Source organism: Dermochelys coriacea, chromosome 13, assembly GCF_009764565.3.
Source record: "Dermochelys coriacea isolate rDerCor1 chromosome 13, rDerCor1.pri.v4, whole genome shotgun sequence".
NCBI lineage: Eukaryota > Metazoa > Chordata > Testudines > Dermochelyidae > Dermochelys > Dermochelys coriacea.
The window spans coordinates 26488299-26501395 of record NC_050080.1 but is presented as its reverse complement, the minus strand read 5'-3'; the positions used below and the strand labels follow the sequence as shown (position 1 = coordinate 26501395).

Sequence of the window (13097 nt, the reverse complement as noted above, 5' to 3'; positions counted from 1 at the left end):
TTGACCAAACCCTAAGATGTAAATTCTAATCAGCTTCCCGATAGGATCGTGCCATTATGCCCTTTCATATCCCTTTCCAGTTTTTTATGTGCTGCCCCAGATTCTGGTGTGTAAATCTAGAGTAACTCCATTGAAATCAACAGGCTCCAGCTTTATGCCAGGGGGATGGAGATCAGAACCTGGCTCAGGGTCTAATTTCCACCACTGTAATTAAGATTTATTGGACCCCCCTCCCTTCACCACCTCCAACTCTCACCCAAGGAGGAGCACACAGTGGGAAGACACGAGGATGTGTGTGACTCAAGGGGTGACTATCCACCCCGATAGCTGTGAACCAAACCTTAATCTTTGTTTGGTTAACGCACCGTGGGGGAAAGGGATAGAGGGTGGCCTGGTCACTTTCACTGCCTTTTGGCTTCCTGCTGCTCAACAGAGGAAGCAGCACTGACATAATCCGGGAAAGTCTGTTCTCATGCGTTTTCCAGCCCGGCTCTGCAGTTAGAAGTACATCATGTGCTCCGTGTGACCATCTGAACTCTTGAGTGTCCAGTCCAGCCCCTTTGCCCATCCCTAGCTTTTCATAATGATAATATTTGCCACGATATCATACTCTTCACCCCTAGATCTCACAACACTTTTCACAGATGGGTAAGTGTCAACAGCCCCATTTTACAGAGGGAAACTGAGGCACAGCAAGGGAAAGTGACTTGCCCGAGGTCACACAGCATATCAGTGGCATGGCAAGAATTAGAACCTACGTCTCCTGACATACTGTCTGCTCATCGCTTATTCCTTATATAGTGCCAGAGAGCTAGACTGCACTTTGCAAACTCTATGCGAGCACCAGTACTAGGCTGGTTTGTTTGCTTTTGAGGAAAACATGTCAAAATGAATAAAAGCAAAAGGGAGTGAGGGGAAGGTTATTGCTTGAGGCACGGGGAGGGGAAGGGGAACGCTGAGTGAACTCAGCATTGCAGGAGGTGTCTGGGTGGTAAAAGAGTGACGCTATCAGAGAACAAGGGGCTGCAGTGACTTGTCCTTGAGATCCACGTCAGGGTTTCTTCTCCCTCCTCCATGCAGCCCATATGAATCCCTCGTGATGCAGGAAGCTTTGGCTTTCCACAGGGCATGAATGAATTTCTCCTTTCTTCGCAGGCCTTTGCACTGAAGCCAAGTGAAGAACCTCATGATTGCACTATACATAACTCGACTCAGCTAAGCTTTTGCTAGGAAGGAAGGGGTTCCTGCTCTTCAGAAGGACTCGCCCACCCAGACAGGACTCTCAAGCGTCACTCTTCCACCCGGCACCACCAGCAACGTCCATCTCCGTGCTCTGAGGCAGGCGCTTGACGCTGGGTGTTCCTTCTCTCTTCCCATCAAAGCTCACCTTGGAGACCATTCCCCAGCCATGTTCCAACGCCTCACCAGCCTCTTCTTCAGTGACAGCAGCACACCCGAGGGCATGGAGGAACCCAAACCCTTTGTCTCTGAGGAGGAGGAAGAGGATGGATGGCTCATTATTGACCTTCCAGGTGAGAAAAGCAGAGGATGGGGTGGGGGGCATCACTTAGGAGGCCTCTTGTTTCACCGTAGGCCTAATGATGAGTGAACAACTTCAGATAATATCCATCCCTTCCCACCCCTGCATCTGAAGCTTTGACCCAAGCCCCAGCTGAACCTTCAAGATTCTGAAGGGTCTGGTTAACTGCCTCCCATGCCCCCTTATTATCTTTCATCCTTACTCTTCCTCTGGCCAAGGCAGGTCCCACTTTCAGGTCAGTGAGAGGAAGGGTGGTTCAGTGGTTAGAGTGCTAGCATAGGATTTGGGAGGTCTGGGTTCAAGCCCCTGCTCCCCAACAGACTTCCTGTGTGACCTTAAGCAAGTCAGTTAGTCTCTCTGTGCCTCAGGCTGCCAGGGGTGTTGCGGGGCTAGCTAAATATTGTGAGATGCTGTGGTGATGGGGGCCACACATTTACCGGAGAGAGCTGATGGGCAGTGGAGGGGTAGCTTGCCCTGGGCTGTCTGGGCTACATCTGGTCTATGGAAAAGCAAAGCACCTCATGGCAAAAGTACTTTAGGTTGGTACCGCAGTCGTTCCCAGCCCTACAGCTCAAGGTAGTGATGCTGCAGCCTTGGGGCTGTGGTAACCCCGCGGACTTTGAGGATTACACAGCTGTGAGTCCGGGACCTTGCAACGTCTCTTTTGCAGTGCCTGGAGGGGGGGTTTGAAGGAGACAAGAAGAATGAGGGGAATTTCACCCAACACGCTAAGCTCTGAGTATGCAGAGAGAATGTGGGTTTCTCTCCTTATCTGCCCTGCCCCACTATCCCTCTACTGGTTATAAATCATCTGAAGGCTAGTGCTGCAGGAGCTACCTCCAAGGGGTGTGAGGAGAGGAGACCTTCAGGATCTGGAGAGCAGCCGGGAGCCTGGGATCAGCCCCACTAAAGATGACAGTGCCACACACCACCTGCTCCTGGTTTGTTTGCTTGGAGAGTTCCTAGCACGGCAGCGAATTGCAAAGCAAGAGGCTGGAGTTATGCTTCGAACTTCGCTGCCAAGCCAAACACGGTGAATCTGGAATCAGTCATTCGATCGTTCTCCTAAACTGACCCAATCAAGAGCAACAATCTGGGTTGGACACTCTGCAGCTGGGTCATTCAGGGTTCCGCAAGAGAGCGCTGCAAGCTCCCAGTGGCATTACCGTCACAGAGAGCGAGAGCATGCATGCAAAGTGCCAAGGGATCTCTCACCTGTGCTGGGGCTGCCCAGAAAGCATTTTCAGGTTAGCATTTTGCCTGAAGGATGAACATACAAAGGATTCTGAAACCCATCCAGAAATCAAGGCCCCCACTAATTCACATACAAATCAATTGGGCAAAGGTTCTGAGGTATTAACTTTACCTGTACGATGAGCCCTCTGTTGGGTGTAATCTGATTTAAAAGGTTACAGAAGATCTCTTTATGTTCGTTTAATCAAAGAGTATTTTAACCTGGTGGCCTAACACAAACTCATTTGGCACTTACTTGTTTGTGGACTGTTCTCCCAGAGTTGGGAACAGACATGAAGGATACGCAGAATGCCCATCCTCCCCCATAACCCTTTTAAAAACCAGTGTCTTATTGAAAGCTAATGTTTCCCAGGCCTTTCATTTCTTATTGCTTTGTTCATTTAATAAGAAACAAATTTTAAGATTGGAAAATACTGTTGTTTTTGCCAATATGTTTGTTTTTTACCCTATTTTCATTTTCCAAGCCTTTGGGAGGGAAGCATGATTTAAGAACAGATAGAAAGTTTGTCTGAACTCCACAGTTAGAATTTATATATTTTATGCAAGCCTCTTAATTAAATTATTGTGACTAGAGCAAATTGTGCACACAAATGAGTAGTGTGTAAACACTTACCTGCTTAATTTGGGGGTACAAATGGGTATCTAAGAACTGCTAGCTGTCCAGGTAGTTTGTTATGGGCACAACATTGTCAACAAAGTTCGTGGGCCAAGTTGCTCCTGGGGCAACAAATGATTCTATCTCTGACCAGAGACTCTATCAACTCACCAAAGTCACAGATCTGAGTCTTCTTAATTTCGTGACATATTGCTTTATAGTGTCATCAGTTTTTGCATGCATGTAAAAATATTGTCTCTCTCAAAGGTTTTATTCCTTTTTGGCATGCAATGTTCCTCAGTGTCAGTATTTTATTTAACTCCATGCTTTCACCATCTTCAGACATTCATTTGTGGTATTAAAGCCAATGTGTTAAGAGAGAGACTGCTCTGTGAAGGAGATTTAACTTTAGAAAAAGCTCTCCAGATATGCAGGGCAGCAGAAACTGTGAAAGCACAAGCTAAAGAGCTGGATTCACCAGAAGGGGTGATCCATGTACTAAATACAAAAGAATAGGTCAAATCAGAAAGTGAAACTACTTGTTATGAAAACCACTGCTAGGGGGAAGACTGGGTACAAATGGTCATGTGGAAGGTGTGGATCACAGCATGGCCCCAAATAGTATGTTGCCTTTGGGAAATTCTGTCATAAATGTGGGGCAAATAATCATTTTGCAAAATGCTGCAGATGCCAAATGCAGAAAGCATTCAGTTGAAGACACCATGGTTGATAAATTTTTCATAAACATACTGAAATCAAGCAAGCCTGATGAAAGGGACTGGATATTGCCTATGACAGTGAATGGAACAATTATTCCACTGAAACTGGACACAGGAGCTCAGGATAACATTCTGTCTGAACAAGATTATGAGAGACTGAAGATAAGGCCCAAACTGGAACCAACAAAAATAAAAGTAGCTGGTTATTCTGGAACAAATATACCAGTGAAGGGGAGGTGCATTGGTATCATCAAACATAAAAACACCACATACTGGCTCCCATTCATTGTTGTGCCAAAGGAGGTGACACCAGTTTTAGGCCTGGCTGAGGGTGAAAAACTCAGTCTGACAAAACGAGTGCTTTTACTACATGATCGTACTGTACCTGGCTAGGAGGCATTCTTTCAGAAATATCATGATCTGTTCCAAGAGCTGGGTTGCTTGCAGGGTGAACATACAATTCGGATAAACAAGGAGGTCCCTCCAGTTGTCCATCCATGTAGAAAAGTGCCATTTGCACTCTGTGATAAACTCAAGATTGAGCTTGCAAGGATGGAAGCAATGCAAGTAAGACAAAAAATTGAGGAGCCAACAGAATGGAGCTCGCTAGACATTGTGGAGAAAAGTAGCGGTCAGCTACTCATATGCTTAGATCCCAGAGCCCTCAAAAAGGCTATAAGAGAACATTTCAAACTACCAACCAGAGAAGAGATTATGGCTCAATTTGCAAACACACAATATTTCAGCAGAGGGGGCTGGAATAATTTGAACAGTGGGGGTGCTGAGAGCCATTGAACCAAACTGTAAACCCTGTATATGATGGAAACCACTTCAAGCCTGGGGGTGCAACAGCACTCCCAGAACCTCTAGTTCCAGCACCTATGTTTCAGTAAATTGGATGCATCCTCAGGGTTTTGGCAGCTAAAAATAACTGAAGAACGCTCAAAATTATGCACATTTAATACCCCATTTGGAAGCTATACATTCTTACGTTTACCCTTTAGCATAGCTTCAGCACCAGAAGTGTTCAGCACCACAAAACCATATGTATGATCTATGAATGTATTAATGGTGTTGACACCTCAATGGATGATGTCATCATCATCTGGGGCTCAGCGTAAAAGGACTTTGGGAAGTACTGGATGCAACTGCAGCTGCAAACCTCAAACTCAACAGGGAAAAATGTGATTTAGGGGTTATAGAACTGACTTTTGTTGGGGATGATATTTCCAATGAAGGTAGAAAACTTGATAAGAGGGAGATTTCAGCCACTGAAATGATACCACATCCCCAGTCGAAGAAAGATGTCCAGCAGTTCTTGGGGATGGTTAATTATCGTGGAAAGTTCACACCTCACCTATCTACAGAAGCAGCAGCTTTGAGAAAACTCCTAGAGAATAAAAATGAACAGTGTTGGGGTGCAGAACAGGAGGCATCATGGGAAGGTTTAAAACAACAACTGATACAGGAACCAGTGTTGACATTCTATGCACCAGGAAGGCCTGTTAAACTCTCAGCAGATGCTTCACAGTCTGGGTTAGGTGCCAGGATTCTACAGAAGTATGCGGATTGTTGGCAACCAGTGGCATATACATCCCAATCACTGTCTGAGGCAGAAACCAGATAGGCACAGATTGAGAAGGAGTTTTTAGAAATATTGTTTGCCTGTGAGAGATTCAATCAGTATATTTATGGACAGACAGTGGATGTTGAAATGGACCATAAGCCCTTGATAGAGTTATTTAGTGAACTTAAGGATTCAAAGAATGATGATAAAGCTGCAAAAGTATGATTTGATTGTGACCTACATGCCCAGTAAATTCACTTTCACTGCAGATGCACTTTCCAGAGCAGTGCCTCCCACGAAACCAGAGAAGACTTTAGAGACAGAGATGCAAATCTATGTAGATCTGATTATAAAGTCAGTTCCCGCAGCTAACAGGAAACTGACAAATAAGAGGGGAAACAGAGAAAGATGAATCACTGGGCTATTAAAAGAAGTGATCGTTAAAGAGCGACCTGAAAAAGTAAGGAGTTGCTGTCCAAGTATGAGGGACTATTGAAATTGCAGACACAAACATCCTCTGATAGATGGCATGATTTTCAAGGGCAGTAAGGTTGTAATTCCAATGAACCTCCAAAAAGAAATGCTACAGAAGATCCACGAGGGTCATTTATGAATTGTTAAGTGCAAACAACGAGCACAAGAAGTGCTGTATTGGCCGCGGATTAATCACGGCATTACTAATTTGGTAGGAAACTGCTTTTCCTGCTTGAAATACAAGCCATGTCAACTAGCAGAGCCACTGAGACCTCATCCAGTTCCACAAAGGCCTTATGAGAAGGTTGGCACTGATTTATTTACCTGGCAATTAAAGGATTATTTAATAGTCACAGATTATTATTCGCTGTATCCAGCAATTCACTCACTGCACCGTACTAATAGTAAGTCAATGATAGCCAGCATGAAGGGAATCTTCTTCAGACATGGATTCCAGATGAAATCTTTAGTGATAATAGGCAGCAATTTTCTAGTGAAGATTTTAGGCAATTTGTCATAAATTGGAATTTTCATTACAAAACATCACATCCAAATGTTTCCCCATCAGACGGACTTGTGGAAAGGTCTATGGACAGTAAAGAACCTTATGAAAAAGACTTTTAACAGTGGGGGTGATTTGTGTAAAGCTGTATTGGTTTACCGAAGTACACCTCTGGAGAATGGCTTTTCTTCAGCTCGGCGGTTAACAGGAAGAAGGATCCGATCTAATTTACCAATCACTGATAACTTGTTGAAATCTCATAACAAGGAAAACATATGGAAGATGAAAGAAAATCATAAATGGAAGCAGATATTTTATTTTGACAAAAGAGTCTGTGATCTTCCCTCTCCTAACCCGGGTGATAGAGTGTGCTTGAGGAATCACACCTCTATTGGGGCCAAAGAAGTAACATTAAAGAACAGCTGCATCCAAGGTCTTAGGTGTTCCAGACAGATCAGGAGGACACATTTCGACAGTAATCGAAGGGATCTAAGACTAATCCCAGAAAGTTCCAAAACATTGACAGTCAATGTAGACTTTGGCATTTCCCAACTGATCATTTATCAATGGGCGAAGGAGAAATGGGTTGGAAGCAAGAGAACAACTCAGACTCTAATGAAAGGCTGATACTGAGAAGATCAGAGAAGGAGATTAAACATCCTGAAAGACTCATAGAGACTTGCCAACCTGTCGGGAGAAGGGGTATTTGAGGAAAGTGAGTGGTAAAGACTCATTCCAGAGTGATGTGCTGGTAATTTCTCCTCTCTAGATAGTTGACACATTGCTTTATGGAAATGTACTAGATGGGCTGCAAATTTAATGCACGTGTTATTAGATAGTCAGTAGCTGTTTATATATATGGATATAAGAGCTAACTGGGCTTTTTTAAGAGGGAAGATGTAGAGATATGTTTGTGGAAGATTATAATTTAGAGATACTCCCTTATAAGGGACAGTATTATGAATAGAGGAATTTAGAGATGTGCCCTGGGAGCTGGGGTTGAGAACCCAGTGTAGCTGTGCACAGCAGTTCACCGCAGAAGTTCTCTAGTTTATTTGATTCCTTTCTCATTCACTGGTTTGTTGTTTAATGAACCCCAAGCTCATTACATGCATCAGCTGATCTCTGTCGGGATGGTGCACAATGGAGGCTCTCAGAAATCATGCTTCCCCTCCCCCGGAAGCTCTGGCACTGCCCAGTCAGAGACAGGTTACAGGGCTAGATGGACCATTGGTCCGACCCAATACGGCACTTCTTGTGTGCTTATGAAGGCAGTTTTGTTCGCCTAGAAGTGAAACTATTCCCAACACCGCTTCAGGCCGCACGATGGCTGGCAGTCCTTTGCAGCAGTGTTTGGAAATAGTTTCACTTCTAAGGCCATTTTGCTCCCCAGAAGTGAAAGCGAAACTATTCCCAACACAGCTTCAGGCCACGCCGTGTCTAGGTGATAACACTGAGTCGCACTTGGAAATTGCTATTTAAGCTTTACCATTTTCAACCCTGGTCAGGGGCCCTTCTGCCGACAGCAGTTGTCAGCAGCAGGTCCGTGGAGACGGGGCTTCTCCATCTTAATTAAAATAGTTTGTGCCTTTTCATTTTGGCGGTAGATTAGCTCACTCAGCCATTTGCAATGACCGCTTAGGACCGTTTGCTCACAACTTAAGTAGAGAACTTGAGAAACAACCCTCTGTGCACTGCCTTTCTATTCCTGCCGCTGCCTTGGCAGCCTCTTTATTACCAGAGTCACTCTTCCTTTTCAGATATTTTTAGATATCCTGGAAAGAGACTAAGAATAAAGCTACCAACTGGCACAAAGAGCAAGTCCTGGTTATCTTATCATCAGGGCACCCTTTGCTTGGTGGAAGGAGACTGAAGAGAGCTAGTCTCTCTAACCATGAGCTAGACCCCTGGGATCAGGCATTGCCCCTCCCTCAGAAGTATTGGGCTGGCCTCACTCTTATGAAAGTGCCCAAATGTGGTGATGGGTCTAAAAGCCACAGCACGGATGAGACTTTAACCTTCCCTCCCAGTTTTTTAGCAAGCACTGACACTTGACACCAGAAACAAGCTGGAATAGGGCGACCAGATTTTTCCAAGTGAGAAACTGGGCTACATGTTTTGGGAAGGAGGAGACAGTGCAGTGCATGGCCGGGAGAGCGTTCCTGGGGAATCAAGAGGGCGTGCATGGGATTGCAGTGGGCGAGGACTGACTGGAAGGCTGGTCTGGCCTGCAAATGCCAGATGATTTCTTGGTTCTGCGGGATGTCTGATGACTCATTGGGTGGAGGAGGTCAGGTCAGCAGCATGTGGGGAGGTCTCTGAGGCACCCAGTTCAGCCACCCTGCTGTGAGTGTCTCTGGCTCAGCTAACCAGAAGCCTAAGCCTGTGATGGTTTACAGGGATGGGGAGGGGAATGGGGAACGTTGGATTTTGTCAAACTGACAGAAATCCAGGACAGGCCCTGAATCCCCACTTGTCAGGTGCATGCACACATGCATGCACACACCCTAAACAGTCCCCTTAACAACCAGCAGTCGATGTCGTGCAGGCCACAGCCTTCCTGCCAGAACCCCACCAATGGGCCCCTGAATATAAATCCATGGTACATCCATATCTTGAATACTTCGTGCAGATGTGGTCGCCCCATCTCAAAAAAGATATATTGGAATTGGAAGAGGTTCAGAAAGGGCAACAAGAATTATTACAGGTATGGAACGGCTGTCATATAAGGAGAGATTAATAAGACTGGAACTTTTCAGCTTGGAAAAGAGACAACTAAGGGAGTATATGATTGAAGTATATAAAATCATGACTGGTGTAGAGAAAGTAAATAAGGAAGTGTTATTTATTCCTTCTCATAACACAAGAACTAGGGGTCACCAAATGAAATTAATAGGCTTAAAACAAACAGAAGGAAGTATTTTTTCACATAACACAAAGTCAACCTGTAAAACTCCTTGCCAGGATTCAAAAAAGAACTAGATAAGTTCATGGAGGATAGGTCCATCAATGGCTACTAGCCAGGATGGGCAGGAATGGTGTCCCTAGCCTCTGTTTGCCAAAAGCCTGGGAATGGGCGACAGGGGATGGCTCACTTGATGATGACCTGTTATGTTCATTCCCTCTGGGGCACCTGGCATTGGCCACTGTTGGAAGACAGGATACTAGGCTAGATGGACCTTTGGTCTGACCCTGTATGGCCGTTCTTATGTTCTTATGCATCAAAGGCTGATGAGCTTTTACTCTGCATTCTGCCTGCCTGTCAGGGATCAATTTATTCCAGCCCTCTTTTGGAGACTGGAGTTATTCAAAACACTTGAAGGCTAAGCTGGCCAGGTTCACCCTATGATCTAAAACTGTAATGACAAAGGCCCAATAAGCCACCTACATAGGGTTAAACATTACTCACGTCTTTGTCCCTTGCTCACTGCCTCATTTCTGTGTGCCAGGTCACTTAGCTAGATCATTTCAAATGGGTCCCTCCTTTCCTTCTCCAGCCCCAACCTGGGCCTGGCTTTGTGAGACCCTCACACAACTGATGAGCCACTTGGACCCTGAGGGTCCAGGCCCAGCTTTCAGAGGGGGTTGGGTGTAGCAGCCAGTAGCGAATTGGGGCAGACCAGGAGAGCAGCAGTAGGCAGCTTGAGCCAGGATGGACAGAGTTTCAGTGAGGGTAGGATGGGAAAGAAGAGTCTATTGGGATAGGTGGGGAGAGGGGAAAGCTATGTGGCTGGGTATGCTGCCTCCTAAGCACTCCTTGTGGCCCAGAGCGGCTCTGCCGCATCCTTCCTCAGTTTCCCCTTCTGCTCAGGACCCCTTAAGAACTCCACACAATCCAAAAGATTTAAGACAAAATTCCTCTGCTCAGCTTCTACTTTGCTGAGCCCAAATAAACTCTTTTCCACGCAGATGCCAGTTGGGTCCAGTTCCCCCACCTGAGGGTCTGTTGTCTGTAGTTCCCACCATCACTCCCCACTGAGGCATGTCACAGGCCTTCTCCCCCAAGCTGTGCAGATTCACATAGGTTCCTGATCCTGGAGAGGAGCCTTCTTCACCCCAACATCAGAGGCTGTCTCTTCCTGCTCTCTGAGCTGCTGGAGTCCACACCCCGCACCTTCCCTTTTCTCCAGCTTCTGACGGTCTCCCCCTGGCTGTCCACACGCCTCTGTTTGTCTAACCCTCCCATCCTGGTTTAATCACGTGACCCTCTCTCACATTGCTGAATTCATTCTCTCCTCCTGGGGCAGCAAATCAGCGGTGTCACAGGTGAGCTGAGCCCTCTCTCCCTTTAAAGTGCCAGCCTCCCCCCCCCCCCGTCACAGGCTGGGAAAGGAGGCAGGAAGAGTCTGTGCCAAAGCAGAGTCCTAAATGCCCGTGACCTGGCAGGATCACACATATGGTGCTAGTTGCCCAGCCTGAATGGCTGAGTACCACAAGCGCAAAACCATAGGCCATTCTGATCTATTTGCTCAGTGAAAACTGCAGCTCACCTGGGAATTTTAGGTTCCTCTTCCACTTCCTGTCACAGTTACACTTATTGCCTGTCTGGAAGGAAGCCTCCATGGGAACCCAAGTGCTTGGGGGATCAGAGGGTTGTTTAGCCAGGATCCTCCCCTCTTCTCTCAGTTACACAACTGGCTCGAGCAGTAGAGGTTCCAAGAAGTAAAAAAAAAAACAAGCAACCCGAACCACTCCAAACTTGTCTTTATGTCTCTAAATAATCTCCAGTCAGGCCTCTCGGCAACTATTAATAGCCCAATATCCAGGGACCGGGAGAATGACTCCCTGCTGCATGGAAAGTCTAATTCTGGACCAGCATAAGCCCTTTGGAAATATGTCCCCTGAAATGAAGTCTCCCATTGGCTGCGCTTTCCCAGCCCAAACGGCATCGCCCCTTTCGCCCTGGCTGATGAACAATTGACCCAGCATTTTTGAAATGATTATTTTCTTAGAATTTAAAAAAAAACTATGGCTGTTGAGGCTCTCCAGGCCTTTTACAACCGCCTGTAAGGAAGGAGTTATTCTGCCCTTTGTACAGAAGGAAAAACTGAGGCATGGAGGATTTAAGTCATTTGCTAAAGGTTGCACAGGAAGGTAGTGGCAAAATAGAGGATAGCAGCCAGGATTTTGATTGTGACTTGACTTTGCTTTAACCACTACTCCACACTGCCTCCCATTGTTGTTATGGTCACCCATGACATTCATGCTGGTCTTAAAGAAATTAATACAGAGCATCTATATAGCTCTTTTCATCCGTCAATCTCCAAGCAGTCTACAAAGGAGGCTAAGGTTTTTCTAACCATGCCTTACAGCTGGGGTAAGTGAGGCAGAGAGATCAATGGTCTTTCCCAAGGTCATCTAGTGATTCAGTGACAAGGGCAAGCAGTAAATCCGGCTCTCAGCTCTCCCAGCCCCCACTGGACCACAGTGGCTCACTGTAGGCAGATGCATCATTGATGGGACTAATTGAAGGCATCAGTGTCAAACTAGGGATGGAAAGTCTGCCCAGCACCTTGTGCTTTCATATTTCTTTCTTCCCTTTGTCCTGCTGCAGACATGCATTCCGCTCCAATTTCACTCACCCCGCCAACCCGCAGAGGGGCCGAACGCTAGACTGCACAAATAGATCTTTGCTCAGGGCTCCCCCTTCCCTAGACCAGCCCCCAGTAATCTCTTGATGCCTGAAGCACACCGAGGAGCTCAGCAGAGGTCGGGGCAGTCTTGACTGAACCTAGCCATAATAACATCTTCCTTCGCTATAACACAGCCAATATCAGAGCGAGAGCGCCCTGGAATCGCACTCTTCCACCTAAGCTGCAAGAAACTGATGACGGGAAACAGGGAGAGGAACTAACAGATTAGAGACAGTCTGAGCAGCTCCATAAATTATGACACAGCTGCCATTTAGGTTTAGGAAGTCCCCATCAACATCACAGCAATGATGGGGTCCGGGGACCTGGTTAAAATTCCTTGCTAAGTTACAGTGTTGGCCACATCACCTTAGATTGTCCAGGTTTAGAATCCAGTTCCAATATGCCTCCATCTCCACCACCAACAACCAGCTCAGGGAGCATGCACCTTGGAAGGGAGTCCCCTGTCTTGAGTCTGGTGCTGCCATAACCGTGTAGCCTAGCACTTGGGAATGCTCTGCTTGGATACAGGAAGGCGGAAGAAGCCCTGCAGGCACAGTTATGGGATAAGGTTCCTCCTGACTCCTGCCAGTCCGTGACTGGGTTAGGTGGGGTGGACAGAGCACGTCTGTCCGAGAGCAAAGCACAAGCGAGACCAGTCCCCCATGATTTTCCCTGTTGGTGCTCTCATCATTCTTAGCAGTCCCTCGGGCACACGGATGCTTGGCTGAATCGAGGTGGCGGTGCTCTGCTGTGGTGGTGTTTTTATTTTGCATGGTGGTTTATACTTCAGTAAAGGTTTTATCATTTGAAAAG

At 46.4% G+C, this 13097-nt stretch overlaps 1 protein-coding gene across 3 annotated transcripts in view; it reads left to right on the top strand.

The window, feature by feature from the left end:
- The window catches only part of TP53INP2 (tumor protein p53 inducible nuclear protein 2), a 57831-nt gene that overhangs the window by 29949 nt on the left and 14785 nt on the right, over positions 1 to 13097 (top strand). For all 3 annotated transcript variants that reach the window (XM_043495629.1, XM_038370189.2, XM_038370190.2), the window contains exon 2: positions 1156 to 1532. In XM_043495629.1, coding sequence (XP_043351564.1) covers positions 1409 to 1532 — 124 coding nt within the window. In that variant the 5' untranslated portion in view covers positions 1156 to 1408. The remainder of the gene's footprint in view (positions 1 to 1155; positions 1533 to 13097) is intronic.